Source organism: Buteo buteo, chromosome 18 (assembly GCF_964188355.1).
Source record: "Buteo buteo chromosome 18, bButBut1.hap1.1, whole genome shotgun sequence".
Classification (NCBI taxonomy): Eukaryota; Metazoa; Chordata; class Aves; order Accipitriformes; family Accipitridae; genus Buteo; species Buteo buteo.
This window is the reverse complement of record NC_134188.1, coordinates 25,790,846-25,809,225: the sequence shown is the minus strand read 5'-3', so window position 1 is coordinate 25,809,225 and position 18,380 is coordinate 25,790,846. Positions and strand designations below refer to the sequence as shown.

The 18,380-nt window shown below is 43.2% G+C and overlaps 1 protein-coding gene across 2 annotated transcripts in view; it reads right to left on the bottom strand.

Annotated features, from left to right (window-relative positions):
• NARS2 (asparaginyl-tRNA synthetase 2, mitochondrial) overlaps window positions 1–18,380 on the bottom strand; it is a 52,524-nt gene that overhangs the window by 8,465 nt on the left and 25,679 nt on the right. The window contains exons 7-12 of one of the 2 annotated variants that reach the window (XM_075050177.1): window positions 12,272–12,404; window positions 5,791–5,889; window positions 5,326–5,363; window positions 3,474–3,540; window positions 1,842–1,979; window positions 578–675 (exon numbers count right to left, since the gene is read on the bottom strand). In XM_075050177.1, coding sequence (XP_074906278.1) covers window positions 578–675; window positions 1,842–1,979; window positions 3,474–3,540; window positions 5,326–5,363; window positions 5,791–5,889; window positions 12,272–12,404 — 573 coding nt within the window. Of the gene's footprint in view, window positions 1–577; window positions 676–1,841; window positions 1,980–3,473; window positions 3,541–5,325; window positions 5,371–5,790; window positions 5,890–12,271; window positions 12,405–18,380 lie in introns of both variants that reach the window. The other variant, XM_075050175.1, reaches the window with a different exon arrangement.

Here is an 18,380-nt window from a genome sequence, read left to right as displayed (position 1 = left end):
CCTGTATGACACAGTACAGGTCCCAGGTACTTCCAGTGAAGCTTCCCACCAAACTGTTAGCAAAGAACCATATTCTGTGAAATGATGCCACTGAGGCCAGCTGCATCACAGCTAGCAAAGCTTCTGACCAAAATTGCAGTTCCTCAGTTACACAATGCGATGACAAATACATCCAAGCTCTGTCTACGTGACAATCTCCACCTTCGCAATCCACTGTCAGCCACAAAAGCTACAAAGAAAAGGCCCAAGGATGAAGAGCCTCACATCAGACCCTGTTCCAGATAGTCCCAGCAGAGCTGAGGCATTCTACTGCCCTGGCCTCCTAACATAAAATAAACTCTTCTTCTCTGATGAGCTAAAACAGAGAGGGAGTTTGCATACCTACAACAGAAGCACAAGAACTTCTTCACCAGTTTGCAGTCACCTACTCAGAGAACTAGATATCTCAAAGACAAAAATAGGCTTCTTTTAAATTCCATTAGTTGCCCTTCTACTCCTCGGTCTTGCCAACCACTGAGGGCTGTTGAAACACTCTCTTGGTCAGGCTAGTCTCCCAGCACCTGTGGGTTTTTCATACCTCTGTAAGCGTGATTCGAGGAAGGGCAGTCGCTCCTCTCTCAAGCTGCCTCCACACAACTCGCCTATTCCTGGTACAAGGAGATCAACAGCTGCAACCTTAAAAGAAAGAAACCTAACATAAGCCATGCCATGTAGCCATACAGTCTACAGCAGAAGTACAGCTGACACTGGATGTCTGTTTGTAAGAAGCTACCATAATTCTTTTATTGAGTCCAGGACACTTACGTAAGTATTTGCAAATGCTTGAAAAGCCCCTTGTTGACAGGAGAAGGCTAGGAGGGAACTTTACAGTGATAACCATCAGCAAGTCTACAGAAAACATAAATAAGTGCAGTGGTGTTACAGACTGAGGACATCTACAGCAGGTGGTGTGAACTGAACCCCACCAGGTTACTCTGGTGACAACCTGTGTATGTAGGCAAGCCTGTGCAGGGTATAAAGAACCCAACGGCAGCTCACAAGGAGACAAAGACACACAGGCAAGTTTCCTGAAGCCCTGATTCCCTTAGAGTTTAAGCTGCTCTGACGCTTGTAACTTGTGTTTACTCCATCTGCCCCCATTTCTTGAGCCAGCTCTAGCGGTAATGATACCAATGGATCAATGGCACCGATGTGCTGATCCAAGTGTTAGGATCCCAGTGTTATCACCTATGCTGTTAGGTTTGGGCTGGTTTTCTTCTCTGTTTTGTTTTGTAGAGTTACTTCTCCCATCCCACAGCTGGACTGTTGCTAGAATTAAAACCAGTGAAGTGACAGTGGCACATGGTGGGGTAGTCGCTCTTTTTGGTAGAAGCAATGTTTCAGGTTGTCTCACTTCAATTGGGAAATCACACCTTCAAAGCATGAGACCTGCGGAGGAAGAGTCTACATCTTGTGTCCATCTGCTATTTGAGTATTACATGGATGCTAGATTTGGATGACAAGAGTATCACGGGCTGCTTGGCGCATTGCAATTCTAGGCATTTCACCTAGTAGTACGGAAGTTTACCAGGAAAAGAAATAAACTATGGCAAATCTATCTTAAAGGGCTTAAGCAAAAACTTAACACTACCCAACTCCCGAATCCTCCTCCTGTTGTTCCTGCTTTGGGGATTTCTTCTACAACAGGAAAACGACTGAACAGGATCATCTGATGGTCACATCTTATCTCGGACTTCTTGACCAGAGGCCCAGTAGAAGACTGTTCTCATCTGTCTATCTATCAGTAGGGTAAGACACATATGTAGCCAAAAAAGAGGTGGAAGTGTGACCTATGGACTTACTGTATGTTGAGGTCCATCTTCATTGTCCCGCATGTAGAAAGGTTTGAGGTCATATGGGTAGTTAATCACAAACACGGGAACCTCTCCACAGTGCTTCACCAGGTACTTTTCATGTTCTGTTTGGAGGTCACAGCCCCACTGTAAAGACAGCAAAAGGGACCTGGGATGCTGCTTTGGTGCACCTTGCCTGTGGCAAGAGACACAGAAAAATCGCTGTGTAGGAGAGATGTGTAGCTTTGAATAACATGAAACCAAGCACAGCAACTTCTCACACAGGCCACTGGGAAAATTTGCTAAGCAGACAAGAGTTTCACGAGTTTTATGGCAGAGCAAAGCAATGAAAATAACGTGGTTAACTTCCACAGAACAGGGCCAGATCATCCCTGCATCAAGCCCAACCATCTGGTATCAAATCAGAAAAAAACCCAAACAAACAAAATCCCCAAAATCACACTCCACATAGCTTAGGGGAAATAGGCACTTATCCAAAATCAGCTTACTCAACCCAGCAAAAAGCCTTATTTCAGTATTACCTTTGGAATATAGAAAGCAGCTTTACTAGGCTGACTGCTCTCTTCCCTGCTGTGTCCTGTTACACACTACATTAATTCTCATTTAAGAAAACCCAGCGTCCTATTAAACAATTCTTTGTTATCAAAAGCGTCGGACATTTGTAATGTCCTTCACTTCTCCTTTCTTACAGCAAAGCTATAAATTCTGTGGCTTTTGACTAGAGACCTCCAGTCCATTATAGGATGTGCAAAGAATATCAGGGGAGTGGAATCGGAAGAGGGGAACAGATATTCTGCAGACTCTCCTCATCTGAAAATATCCTGAGTTTGCTGTCTCATATCAAGGTAGTACTGATAGAGGACTTGCGGTTCTACACCCACCTGTACACAGAGATAAGACAGTTACCCAACTGGCTACAAAGGTGGCTTCAGCCAGAGGGTTATTTTCCTCAAAGCATCAGAACGAGATAAAGATTAATCAGTATACACATACACATGAGATTAGCACCACCACGAATGGTCTCCCTACTGGTGTGTGTGTTTGAGATTGGGCAAAATAGGACTTTCAGAAAACCACAATCTAACAGTGTTAGAAAGACTAGCATGTGATTCTTTCTCCCGGTCAAAATCTATGCTTTGGAAAGACAAGGGATTGCCTTTACCTAGATCTAGATTACATGGTATTTTGACGTGGTTTTGGCTTATTAGTCCTTGTCAAACTTTTGATGCTGTCCTAATATTATTCCTTTATTTGAGGACTGTCACAGCAACTCTCCTTACTTGACTGCTACTGAATACGCAACACATTTGGCACTACTCACATACAGTAAAGAGAAGCGCTTTTGCCAAAGCCTTGGTCCTTCAACAGCAAACTCATCACTTCCTTCCCTGCAAACGTTACATGTTCTTTGCTACAGAACTCACTCCCTATATTGCTTCTGTTTCTTCCCCAAAGGGCAAAGGTTGTACCTGGGTTACAACTGAGCAAACACCCCAGGAGGCAGATAACCTGTGTGAAGTAACAACTCTTGTATCAGAAAGAGTGAAATGAGATCTACAAAGTTCAGGCTGGCTGTGTGCATGAACAGGCATAGGGACAAGCTGCCACACAACTACCTACCTCTGGCTTGAAAGTGAAAGTTTGAGAAGCTTGCTTCAGAATTTCCACTGCTTCATTGTAGGAAATTCTGCAAAAGAAAAAAAAAAAGTCTTTAAGATAACTGTGAAAGGATTAACAAGAAAGTTTTCTGGCTAAGTGCCGTACTGGAAAATTAAGGAGGCATTTCCCCCCCACCATGCCAACTTGTGCTGTGATGTCAGACTTCCCAGCAATGCTTCTTTGGAATGAAACCAAAAACCATTTTATACGGCAAGAACCCTATGTTTTCCTGTGCTTCAGCTACATGCAGGGCAGGAAATGCTAAGCTCTCAAGACACTTTTGCATTATTGCAATGTTGCATTTCAGTCAGAAGTGAGCTCTGCAGAGAATTGCTTCATAAAGATTTGTGGATTTTTTTTGAGAAAACAATATGCCCTCATCGGCATAGCTCTATCGTTCACGATGTTGTTAGGCAAAAATAACAGCCCAGAGAGCAAAGGGCTTGTAGCTCAAACATTTTCATTTTACTTTGCAAAAATTGTGAGATTTATTTGCAGCAATATTTCTCTACTCCTCTGACAGATCTGAGAGCAGATTCTCCACTGACTTCCACCAATACAAAAGAACAGCATCATGGCAGAGCAAACAGAAAAAGTGCAGTGAAAGGTGCTGCAGGTTTGATAACTGGAAATCAAGACTCAATGGAAGATACTTTTGCTGACAAGTTTTCCACATACCAAGCAAATGTTGTGGACAGAGAGAAGAAAGAATAACCTGGTCACAGTAATTTCATCTCTCTGTATCATTGGCTAAATCCAATTATAAACCAAATTCCCTAATGAGCACGAGCTCTTTACACCCAGCTACAAGGTTTCACTAATACAGTGAAGGCTTCTGGAGGAAATACCTCAAGAAGGAATATATTGCTCCATGTGTTTGGATTATGAGACACCATGGTCCGAGTGAGGTATATCACTGGCACAAGTTCAACGCATGTAACTGATGTGTGTAAGCCAGGAATGCCCCAGATCTGCCAGCAGCTGATGAAGAGAGAAACAGAGAAGAGAGAGAAAGAGAGGCTGACTCACATTCTTTTGCCTTGGACCATGGGAGAAGCTGAGTGCAACTTTGTCCTCTCAGAAATATCAGTTAGGTCCAAAGAGAGGAGGACTGAAATGGGGAGACAGTGACTTCACTGACATCTCCCGTGGTGCTTATGCAGGCATGAGGCACAGGGATCTATCACGATCCTGTTGCCCAAGCGTGGCTACAGCTGCTTAACAGGAAAACCAGTGCTGGGCTAAGCAGCCCTACAACTCTGTGGGATGAATGGAGAGCACCACTGTCTGAAGAGACAGGCAAAAGTAGGGAAGAGGAGGTATTCTTGGGGGCCAAGGAGGGAAACCAAAAGCCTTCAGTTCTTTAGCACACAGAGAACTGGGAAAAGGACTTGCACAAGCAATCAGGAATACAAAACCCATTTTGAGATTTTTAAATATCAAAAAATAGTTTCATTAAAAGGGAGCCATCGGAGTGGAAGTCTGAAGGAAGGCAGAGCACCAAAGCCAAAACCAAGCAAGACAGCGAGCAAACCACTGTGCAAGTACATACTGGAAGGAGGATACCCTTACAGAAAGAGGATCTTGTGCAGGGAAGCAAAAGCCAAAGGCCAGCAGATTCAGATGCCAGTCTCATGCAGATATGAAAGGGCAACTGACAAACAGTACAAAGGGAACTGCAATTCATGCTCTTTTGGAGACATTATGCTAACCCAGAAGACATTGAGTTGGGAAAGAAAAAGAACATATACAAAATAGGAACTCTTTCCCCCAAAAGCCCTCTTGCAGATAATTTTGAAATAGAAGTACTTACATCACAAATTTGTTCTTCAGCGTTTTTTCCAACCTGTCCTTGGTCAAAACAAGAAAAAATAAAACTGTAAAGCTACTCTTAAGGGTTCAGGGACCCAGAGGGAACTTAGAAAAGCTACCTCCCTCTAAGTTTTAATTTGTAGGTGTGCATTGTGATCTAGATATGGGTCAAAATCTACTCCCAGCCATTCAGTGCTAAAAGGGTACCCGATTACTGCAGCTGATGATTCAGAGGCTGCTAGATGATGTGACAGCTACAGTTCTACCACACTTAGTACCAGCTACAAAAAGTTGTGTGTTCTCTCTGTTCATCTGAACAATTGCTTAAGCTCAGGCCAACTTTTAGCTCTTCATAGTTTGTTAACACAGGACAACACAGTATAAAAATAAAAATTAAGCCTTCCTATAGCCAAGAGCCCCCAAAATGCATAACAGGATTGCAGCACTTTCCTGTCACATTTATTACCTTCTGGGCAGGAGCTATGTATTTATGAAAAAGCTCAACATCACGAGGACATTTGGAGAACACAGTGCTTGTCACTGTCTTGAAAAGATCTTCCATAACCTAATAGAGAAAACAGGAGTGCATGAGAAATTAACACTGCTTAGATGTCCCAGACTATAAATAAAACACAGTACACATCCGCCAAAGGGTACAGAAGGAGCTTCTGTCCTGCATGGTTAGACTGCATAAGAGGGTACCAGCTTGTTAACGCTCCTAATTAGCAGGCTTGCTCAGTAGCTGAAGAGGAGTGGAACCTGTATTTCTGCTACGGCTTTAGGGTTTCAGTGTCTGCTGATGGCCTCAGTACCTTCAGTCAGGTATCGCCAGTGAAAAAAACACAGCTAAAATATTCAAACAGCAGCCCTGGTCAGCCACAAATACACACATTGCAACCATTTGTGGTGACTGGTCTCAGATTAATTATTAGTGAGGTATCTGTCCTGTAATGAGCAATTCTGTTTTTCTATTTTGTTGTTAGAAGAGGCAGAACTAAAGGAGAGAATAAATGTGTACTGTGTAGAGCCAGCCCATCAAACAGATCCCAGCTTGAGAGACTCTGTGCAGTAAGAGCAAAGCAAAGAGAACTTGTACAGAGATGAGTAGAGCACCCATCAACGCAGGGATGTTTGAGAAACTAAAAAAAGATGTGGTTTCATTTCCCTAAACTACTGTGGATTAACTAAATGACATTATCATCCAATTTGGATACACTTATCCAGTAAAATGGGCTTTACCCATGAAGAAATTAAAATGCCATTTTGGTTCTAAACAAAAAAAGCCCCCATGTGGGATGCCACTGCATTTTGATCAACCCATTTTAAGAGTACTTTTCTCTTTTGGTTAAGCAAAGCAGACCATCCAAGACACTTGCTGTTGTGCAGATTAAGAGTTCCCATGACTCCTTGTAGTCTTATTCTCATCTCCTTTGTAAGGAACAAAGCAATGCAACTGGGCTGCACATCACCTCAGCCTGGGATGGGACCAGGTTTTTCACAACAAAAAGCACCTCTGAAAGTCCTGGCACATTCCTGTTTTTTTTTTTCTGTGACCATAACAACTGCTTCATTAATTGCAGAGTTGAGAGAAGTGAAGTATCCACTGATAATATCTAGGTGAGTAGCAAGTCCCTAGACACCACAAAGCCCAGAAGAGACTAACTGTGAAAAGACGAACCTGATGTTCAGTCAGCAGATCTGAGGAAGGAGCAGGTCTCTGCCTTGCAAGGAACCAGATCTTACAGGGTAAGAGGAACAAAAGGCACAGAAAAGAAGAAGCTGAGCAACTGACATAGCTAAGACAAGATTTTGGACACGATGTTCAAACTCTCATGTTTAGCAGAACATCCTTCATCACGTCTCCCAAACTGCTGAAACATTGCTCTGCACTGATGAACAACCTCTGCATCCCACCAGCCTAGAGAAGGTGGTCAATCAGTCCATTTTGATTCCTCTGGAGCTAAACAGCCTCCAGACCCCTGCATCAATCTGGGCCCTCTTTTAAAAAAGGTAAGATCCAAATAAAGGAACAGCATTATCATATGCAGATGAACAATTTTACCCCTACTGGTACTCAAACACAGAGGAAATGAAAAGCTAGCATTCCTGCTGCTGAGTGGCAAATAACCAAACAGTCAGCTTTGAACTTTCTTCAAAGTAGCTAGAAAAAGGCTTATGCAAATGAAATTAGAAAACTACTTGGCAATTCATCTGGTTTCACCAGGCAGAGTCGAAGGGATTTTACATTAAGCTTCCTCTTTCCAGAAAATGAAAGTATCATCTGGTTTCAGAAAAGCATGTTGTTTAATTAGCACTTTTTTTCCTCACTGTGCGATAAAGTAACAATTAGGTTCCCACAGCATTCAACATAAGCAGCTTCCTCTTGTGGAAAAAAGATGTGGGTGGTATGGGAAAAACAATCTGAGAAATATTTCCAGGTTTGAAACTTGAGGTTTTATCCTGGCAAAAAAGACAGACACGTGGGTCAAGCATTGGCCTCCTCACTGCTCTTATTTATGCCAAATGTGTACTAGGCATGAAAAGTGGAGGGAAAAAAGAAAAAGGAGGGAAAAAAACCTCTCCAACTGAGAAGTTACAGCTTTAAGCAGATAATACAATGAAGGACTGGAAAGTAGGCTATATGAAAAAAATGAGTGGAGAAGCATAACCACTTGTTTGCGGGAACACAAGCTGGAGATACTGGAGAAGTGATTGGTTTGAACGTATCCTGAAAGAAACATGTTTGATAGGAGTCTTACAGAGGGAAAAAGCCATTGGAATCGAAGCAAGTAGCTCATCTCAGAGGTGGGATTCCTGATGTCCAAAAGCCCTTTAATTTGGTTGCTTCATAATGGAAATGTAGAAATTGTGCTGGTAGGAGGGCAGGTGAGTAAGACGGAGGTGAAAGATTTTCACTCTTCCTCATTGCTCCCAGACTTTCTCTCCATTTTCACCTTTCAAAGAAGTTCAGCAGTATCAATCTTGTCCTTCCCCAATGTTGCTGTGGCACTTAATGGTTAACTGTCCAATTTTGATTAGAAGCGGCTCCCAACTGTATTGTTTAATTTTAACTTGGATCTTTTGATGCTGCAACTTATCCTCTTATCAAATAAAATTTTGATCAGAGTTGAAACAGGAAATCATCAACAAAACAGCAGTAAATGTCAGCAGCAGCAATTGAAGGTGCTTTACACTGCAAGAAGGGTTCAAATAATCATCTTTATTACATAAGACACCTTCAGAAAAATCACAAAAACTGCCAGTAGGATTTTTGTTTATGCATTTACCTGGGGTATGCATACGGATGCAGTGTAGATCCCAGGGCATTTACATATGAAACAGTCACCAAATGGACCATTACTGCTTACCTTCATGCTTGCTCACACACACCATACGTGTGTGCACATACACACACACAGAGGGGAGATTTGCATCTGTTCTTGGTCATTAAGTCTCCTCTCTCAGCTATATAACCAACAGCTCAGGACCCACTCTGGAGAGATGCTGTTATGAAAAGAAGGAGACTCTTCTCTATCAAACCACTGCTTCGCTGGCCATCAAAGCTGAACAATAAATGCTGATGGAGCCTCAGCTATGGCAGCTGTACACCACTTCAGAGAAGGAACCCACAGCCCTGCAGATACCCCAATGTTTCTAAAGAACTCTGCGCAAGACACTTGGAACAAACCTTTCCCATGTGATTACCGGTGTTTGTTCCCTTGAGACTGCAGTCAGATTTGCCCAACTGTCTTAGCCTTGGCACTGAAGACAGAAAGTACTCCGAGTGCAAACTATTCTGGAAATCAAACCACACCCGTGTTTCGGATCTAAGGTCCCTGAAACTGACATCCAAAAATCAGTGCCACTGTTGATTTCATTTCATGCCTGAATTCCCTTCTGTAAAACGGAGGTAATAATGCTCCATGTCACTGGGCTGTAATGACAGCAAATTAATTTTGATGAAGTACATAACCAGTGGAAGACAATACTTCTGCCCTCCGGACAGAGCTCAAATACTGTGTGTTAAATTGTATTCTCCATCTTAAAGAGATGTATTCTCCATCTCTTAAAGAGACAGTGGTGCTAGGATGTGCTCTTGTTAAGGAAGACTAACAATATGCATAAACTCCCAAAAATGCCCTCAGGAAAACTTCCTTCTGGCATATCCTAACTTTACAGCCTAAATAATGTTTTTTTTAGCATGGTTTTGTATGTGCATTTGATGAAATTCAATAATGACTGCATCATATGGCCTCTTTGAGACCCCATTAGCATCACGAGTGAAGTGGGATCCTTTAAATCCACTGCACTGCTAAGAGAGTGGAATGAAAAATAGAAGACAATGATCTACAAATGGCTACATGACATAGCACTGAAGACAGAGGGAGAGGGTGGCAGCAGGCATCTCAGATGACAGATGAGACTGGAGACCTTGGACCTCCAATTCAGGGACTAGAGGGGCAACGGCTCTAGTGAGTCCAGACACTTCCATACAAGTCAGACCCCTTCCACTGTCTTACCTGACCTTCTTCTAACTCCCCCTCTTTCTCATCCAGTTTGGAGGAAGAGTGCTTTGGGGCAACCTGACTCAACTTCTTGACTAGACTCTTATGCAAAGAGGCCACAGAGGCCTCTCCTTAGATGCACTTACATATACCCTGTACACTGAAGTAGTAACACTATCAGCCAGCCATCCAGCATGGAGTAGTGCACTGAGCACATGGGACTTTCCACAGAAAGTATTGTGAAACCAGTATTGTGAGAGTTTAAGCTTCTTTGTAGCACTAAAACACTTTTTGGCACAGAACAGAAATTTAGATTGCGTGATCAAGACGCATAAGACTTCACAAGAACTGTGCTACTAATTTAGGAATAACTGAGCACTACTCTGTGCAATTACAGTGGGGAAAAAAGCCGTTGCTCTAAGATTTCGGGCCCTTTGCTCCCAAATACATGTAGCTTTGTTACTAAATCTTCTTCTTTTTATTCTGTAAGGAAAGCTATGTTTCTTTTGGAGCTTTGGCCGAGAGAAAGATCTCAAGCCTCATCAATGAATGGTAAACACGTACATCTTTGTAGCAAGGCTCTTCTTTAATGGTGTATAAGCAAATACTTCAAGATGTCCCTGAAGAAGCTGAGCATTCCCAGCACACTAACTTGCTGAAGAGGTATTCAGTCCAAATGTTGAATACCAATTTTAAAAATAAATTTTAAACAATCCAGCTCTTTATGTGAGGACAAAGTTCAGATGCTAACCCTGGCCAAGAGCCCCCAAGGCTTTCAACTGGGCGTTTTGCACTGAACAAAGAACTTGCAGATGACAACAAACAGACAAACTGCCCAATGGGCAGATATATGAGAGAACACTGAATTTAGGTCAGTTACGTGGGGAAAAAGAAACTTAACTTAGGCTTTAGAGCAGCTGTCAGTTTTGGTTGTTTTTTTTTTTTTTTTTTTTTAAAGAGAGATTGCCCAACGATTTAAAAATAAACAAAACGGGAACTCCACTTCTGCAAATGAGAACATCACAAAAGTAAGCATGTTGCAATGTAGACTTGCTATGAGGAATGTAAAACGATGGCTGCTAGGAGAGTTTCTGACAAGCATCTGTCCCTATAACATAGACTTCAGGACAGAGGGAAGAAGCGAAAGAGGAGAGCACAAGCTGAGACTTCACAAGATGTTTAGCAACAACAAAAGCCAAGCCAAGAAGGGTTCCTCCTTTCCCTACAAATAAAAGCCCTACACATTCCAGAACCATTCTCAAATCTGATTCTCTGAATCGTCTGAACTGGCTGTCTATACTTCAAAAGCCAAGAAATTAGTGTTCTCAGCGCAAGAGTATAGATACGTTCCTGCTGTGTTCAAGGGGTCAAACACCACTTAACAGAAGACCCTGCTTATTATACTAGATAAAAGCAGTTAAAGTTTCAATCAGGTCCTGATTACCTAGAGAAACAGCAGGCTCAGGAAGTAAGGCGCAAACATATACATACGCTATGCTCTAAGAATACACAAAGTTGTTCTGGAGAAATGGAGAGAGAAAAGAAAGAGTGGGATGCTATTAATGACAGAGCACAGGGATTCCCAGTGGGTCAGTCCACACAGCCCAGTGCCATCCAGAGATCCAAGATGCAGAAGCAGCACACACAAGAGACAGAGTATGTCAGCTCTGCTGTCAGGCCATACTGACTCAGCAGACTGTAGATGATCCAGGCTGAAGAAACCACCACCTGGATATCATTTTATAAATCTGTAGCCAGTGCCTCTGGTCGTCTTCTTTTTAAGGCTATTTCTCCAATAGCTTTCCAAGGAGCTTATCTGATATATGAGAGTGTGTGTGGATGTTTACTTCCAAGTCCTACTAGGCATAAACTGGCTTATGCTGAGACTAGTAAGATGCATTAGCATCCATCATGTGGTTAAACTGCAACTGAGAGGTCAATCCTGAAAAATCAGAAGCTAGCTGACTAAGGATTTCTTTCAGTCTTCTGCTAAAGCCACAGTGGATAGTGTATGCCAGGAACTGTTTCTACTTGAGATTTCAACGCAGGTTTCAAGGCGCTCTTTACAGAGCACGCCAAGGGACACACTGCATAAATACCGCTCAGATTCACTGGAGAGATGCTGAAGGTTTTGAAGGGTAGAGTGCCACTTTCATTAGCACCAGTCAAGCACATTTACACATTTCCTGGCAATACAGCAACTGTGCAGCCTCCCATACAGATGAGGGCTGCGTTCATGCCTATATGTTCCCTTCCAAATCTCCTCTGTGGCCTCACCTCTGCTGAGCAAACCCTGATCCTTGGGAAGTCCCTGTGCAACCTCTACCCAGTTCACACAGGGTGAGAGGAGCTGTGACCTCAGTTGAGGGCAGGGAGCACAGCTCAGGGACGAGGAAGAAGTTCTGGCACCGGTCCTGCAGCACAGACATTTGGAGTGCCCACCTGCATGATGTCTTCGAGGCTTTCAGTGAAAGACAGCTCAGCCTCCACCATATAAAACTCTGCCAGGTGCCGGCGACTCTGCGAGTTTTCTGCTCGGAACGTTGGGCCAAAGGTGAACACATGGGTAAAAGCCCTGCAAGGTGACAAAAAACACGTAGGTCAGGCCCAGCACACAAGCGAGTTTGCTATACTTAAAGCCCCCACTTTTCTCCCAGGATCTAGATGTACTCATGTTTCTATTTCATCTTTGACCAGTTTAATGGTGCTGCTGGGTATGCTGCTGTTACATTCCCTCAACCAGGCACGGAGAGGGGTTATTCACACCTCTTCATGACTCAGGGAGGTTGTACAAACCCTAACCAGCTTTTGCTGAACACCATTCATGCTCAGGACACTTTTTGTAGCTGTGTGGGACTAAAAAATGACATTCTGCAGAACCAGATCACTGGAGAAGCACATGGACATTGCACCAGTCAGGCTCCCCTTGTCCACGTCCCTTCGCGTTTATTTGGCTGCAAGGTCTGACCTTTATGGGTGCTGTGACACCCCAGAGCTCAACAGAGCAGAGAGGGTCCTGCTGCTGGAGTTGCTGGGCTGGTGTTAGCACTGAGAGGTGGCTGGCGAAGCCCAGCAGGACGGACGTACGGTGTACGGCTTGCAGTCCCCCTCTAGTGGCAAGACCAAAGTTTATTGCCGAAAGAGCCTTTGAGATAAAGAACTGGGCTCCTTCCACACAGCTAAAAATGGTTCAGCTAAAAAGGGTCTCTACTGCAGAGAACACATCTGGGATATCATTTTATGCAGAAGCAACCAATGCATTTCCTATTATGAAGCTATTTCTCCAGCAACCTTCTGGGGAGCCTATTTAAATACATCCTCTCTTGTTCTGCAGTCACGTCATGCTGTGTTACACAGGATACAAAAGCCTTCTTGATTCTCCACTTCCTTTGTAAGAAACATTCCTATCAAACAGCAACACACCTTTAAAGGTTTTATTTTTACCGTGGGGAAGCTGCACTCCAAGCAATACCTTTTACACTGTGGGCTATAAGCACTTGGGCTCCTAGACATCCTCAAGCCAGCAAGAACTTCCCAAACAGATGCCGTGACAGCTGTGTTTCCTCTCATGCTGCATGGGAAGCAAACTATGATTGGGTAGAGACCAAGCTGCTTCAGAAAAAAACATGGACTAGCAGCTACTATCTTTGGTTCATCTTTAACTTGACATTTTTAGCTGTAGACAGTGTGTAGGAGAAAAAGAACCTGACCAGTAGAGATTAAGCACAGTTTAACACTCATGAAAGGATGTGTGCTAATAGCTGGGGTTGGCATTTGACTTGCATCTTGCTCTGCAAGCTTTCAACTTAAAGAGGACATTCGCCGAAGTTTTTGCACAGGCTAATTTTGTTAAACTGAAGTTCAAATAAACAACGCTACAAAAAGCAGCATTTTTCCTTTGCCCCTTACAGAGGCATCTGCACTGCAAATAAAGGAACACACACATTCTGCTTCACTCATCTGTTCCCTCATGTCACATGATGGTTAAAAGTTACGATCCAAAGAAACAGCACTTTCTTTTTCCTTGTGCTGCTAACAGTAAAAACACCAGAAGAAAGTTCCACGTCAAGACTCTGAATACGTAGCCTGCCTGTTGGTTTCTTTTCCCCACTGGCTCTGCACTCCCTGCTCCAATAAATACACTTTCTGTCTCTACTTTGCTTCCGTACCTGTACTCTCTCATACATGATCACAGCATCTACGATGCCAACCAGATTTTGCAGCAAACATCTTTCCTCAAGCGTAATTTTCAGCATGCCTCTTTTCCCTCTGCTGCCTTTCTCACTTGCTGTGATGTTACTGTATACTTCTGCCATAACTCAGTCATCCTCCTTCAAACTGTCCTTTGCTATAGTGTCTATAAAACCTCAGCAATGTTTAGATTGTGTAGAAGTGATGTACCAAGACACTTACTCACTGCACAGGCCAGTATTATCTCATCAGTTCCTTGTGCTCCCCCATCTGTAGCCATCTGTTGTCTTGGGTTATACAGAAATGCATGTTCTTCCTCACAAGGCCTTTTTGTTTTTCTTTGTTTTTTTCCCCATGTTCCTACAGCACCTGGCACAACAAGGTCTTGAATCCAAAGCTTAAGAGCCTCAACTGCTATAGCAATACAAACAACAAATATCAAACAATGAGTCACTTGGCCAAAATTGTTGAATGTTTAAGGCAGAACTGGTCAAAAACTTGCCAGGCCACAGAAGTTGGCCTGCAGTGGGAAACAGGGGATGCAGGTTCTTGTGCTACCTGTGCCCATGTTTCAGGCTTTTGCTAAAATATTTCAATTTGGGGCTCTTCAGTTAAAGAAAGAATTTTCCCTAAATAAATGAGTTTAGTCACAAGTTCAGATTGTGACTGGGCCAGGACTGGACATAAGACAAAAATATTTTCAAAAGCTTGCAATTGCTAAAGTACCCACTCAGGTCTGCTCGGTTTGATGTGCAGGCCTCCAATTTCTTGCTGACATGAAGTCCTCAAAGTAACACTTAGAACTAAAGTGTGATACCAGCTGGCTAGCAAAGAGATCATGTCCCACAACAGTTTGGCTTCAGTGAGAGACACATTTCTCAACAGCTGTCCAGGCATGGGCACTGACACTTCAGTTACTGCAGGTTACCGTGGCAGATTACAGTCTCCAGCAATGCAGGGTACTATGAGCACTTTGAGCTAACTGTACTTATTTCCTACTGAATAGCAGCCCAAGCGTGATGACTAGTTACTTATCTTCCAAGGGGCTTTCTGGCTGCAAGATAGCTAAAAGTAATAAAAAAAATTTAAAAAACCCCTATTGCTCCACAATGTTAATCATGGTCAAACGCTTCACAGTCACAGATCGATTTTGTGCTGGAAGAATAAAGCCTCTCCCTGAGACAGAGCTTTTGAAGAGAAGTGCAGAACAACTCCCACAGGAACAGATTTCAGTCTTTTCTCAACTCTAGGCATCCTGTCGTAACCAATCTTCTCTAACTTGTACACTGAGCACCTCCTACATTTACAAAACGAACCATTAGCACTGCAACTTCATGGATTATCCCAAGGTGCTCAAAACCAGCAGGGATAAGGGCTTTGTGACAGCCTGTAGAGAACCTGACATCACTGGTGTACGGCTGAATTTGCCTGTCTGCCCCTTGGAAGAAGGCAAAAAAACCTAAACCCCCAAATAAACCCATATATGCAGACAGGGGAGGAATCATTCTTTTCTCAGGCTAATTGTAAAGTGAAAAGATAGATACAAATAACTGTAAGAACTTCACCATGATCCTGGGACCCTGGCAAAGGGAAACTAGCCAGATGTCACGCTGGTAAAGCAATCAAAGGAGCACAGTAAATGCAAGTCATCTGGTAATGGCAATACAGCACTGACCAGAGGCCTGGACATAACAGAGAAACACAGCTAAAAATACATATAGTCACTGTTATCAACTCCAAGCATGAACAATTATTTTTCATCCAGGCATTCATATACTGTTTACTGTGCTCTGCCATTCAAGACATTAAACAAATGCATGCTACACAAATCTGACCTTTATTTGTACTTCAACTGCTATTAAAAAACATATCTGTGATTTGATACACTGCTCTATCACACTGAGCATGTATAAATATATTAGAAAAGAGGGATGGGAGCTGACTCCGCTCCAATTTCATGGTACCGAGAGCAGAACCAGTTATTTTGTTCTATGTGCATTCACTACCTAACACAATGGAGCCTCAGTCCAGGGCTGTGACTCCTATGCTCTATGATGCAAATAATCAATCATTTAACATTCCCAGACCCCTGCAAGACTTCCAGCATTTAAAAATAACTTGGAAAATTCTGGCTAAGTCTCCAAAAGTGCCTAGGTCAGTTGGGGTTATGGGCACTCAAGAGTCTTTCAAAAAAATCAGTAGTGCTAATTCCTCGTCTTCAACAAAAGCACATACACAGGAGGGGAAAAATAAAAATTAAAAAAAAAAGCAAGGCCAGTAATCTGTCAAGCCCTTTTCTTTAGCCATTACAGGCAGAGCAGTAACGTCTGTAACACTGTCCTTGTACGTGCTACCAAAGAACACAAGAGAGGCTTTGAAATGAGTCCCTTTGCAGTCAGCTTCACCCAGATCAGAGCTCTGGACAGCAAGCCTGAGTGCATTTATGCAGTTCACAGGCGCTGTCGAGGTCAACACCAGAAGGCGGTACAGAGCTTTTTAATTAATTGCTCCCTTTCTGGGACTGTATTTTGCTCTGCCCAGTTCTCTGGGAAAATCTGAGAGCTGAATGTGGAGGCCAAGAGAATACACACAGTGCTCACTCCAACACGCTGAAACGCTGCAAAAGCCAGGGCCCTATCCTGCAAAACGCTGAGCTTGTTGCCCCAGCCCAGCAAAGGGCTTAGCCACCTTCTAGGTACAGGCTCACAAGAGTCCCTTTAGACACAGACAGCAGCGCTTGGATACGTTGCTGGAGCACAGCCGTCCTCAGCACGGATGATTGCTTGGTGGAGGCTCATTCTTGCACAGGCTGCATTTGTGATCTCTACCCTGTGAACATCCAGGAAGGAAAAAACTTCCCCCTTTTCACCCTTATTTTACACACTACTAAAACCCTCTTCACAAACAGCTACCTCTCCGCCTTTGAGAGCTTTACGCCATGCAGAATGAAAGCTCATTTCATTTGAACTCGTTGACAATTCATTACTGAGGCAGTGATAGAAACCAATAGAGAAGTATAAAGTATCTGTGCCCAAAGCTGCTTAAAATCATCCTTTTAATTAAACTCACGCAATGTTTGTAGGCCTGAGCATCTCCGCCTTACTGGCAATTTTTACAATGCAATCCAAATATAATTAATTGTGCTGATGGTTCCCAAGCCAGGAATGGATTGTGCTCCTTTTCTGAGCCAGGACTCCATGCTGTTACCAGGGTAATAAAGACTTACTTGTGCTGTCGAACCAAGGGGATATAACTCTGAGCAAGGCTATTAATCAAGAAGATGCAATCCCTGCACAGTCAGCTTACAGCCTATGCCAAGGTCACACCATACAGTAGTGACACAGCTGGATGCAGAAGCTGGTTGTTGTGACTCAGGGCTAAGCGCTAAACCTCACCAGTATACACACAGCTATTCATTTGTACAGTGCCCTCGTTCTCACTCCAAAATACTACCGATATCTGCATAAACACAAATACAGTGATTACTCCGACAAGGTCTGCAGTGAAGAGTCAAGCTCAAAGGTGACTTGTGCCAAATCTTATCTTTGGCCATGCTAAATGAGCACAGCATGTGACCCTTCAACACAATATGCTCCCCCACACCATCATCCACCAACCCTCCCTACCACACGCACACATCAAAACGTAGATTGCAAGAAAATCTAGAAACAATAGCTTCTAACCCAAGGACAGAACAACACATGATGTCAGCAGAGGAGGGAAGGAAAGAAAGGTGACCCTAAAGCCCAGGAGCTTAGCTTTGTCAGCCACATTGTCCTTTCCCTTAGGAAGGGAAGAAATTAATAAAGTGAGACATCTGATTTAATTCCACTCTGTTCCAGCACAACCATATTCATTTTGAACATGGACAACCTGCCTGCTCCATCAAAATAAGCAGATGACTTTGCTTGGCTGCCAGGAGACACCAGTCAGCTGCAGTGCTTGACCTAAGCACGACTGGGATTTTCAGAGATGCCGAAATTTGTACGTTGAAAGATGTTCTGGCCCGGTGTGAGAAACAACATGCACACAGAAAACCATTGAAACATACTGATCTAATGCCTCCCTGGTCTAATTTTTGGAGGAGCTGAAAACCCAGGGCTCCTAATGATGCTAGTGATGTACCGGTACCCAGCAGTTTTGAGAAGAGGGAGAATACTTTACATCCTTGAGCTGGGTAGACTGTGTTTAAATAAAACTTCAGAGTTGGACAGAAATACGTGTTTTTAAACCTCAATATAAAAATAGTGCTCCCATTACTATTGTTTGGGGGTTTGGATTTTGCACAATGAAAATGCACGTTTCTGTTGTAAAGGTGGCAGTGGGGACTGAATTTTATCCAGACAAGCAGCAGAAAAGG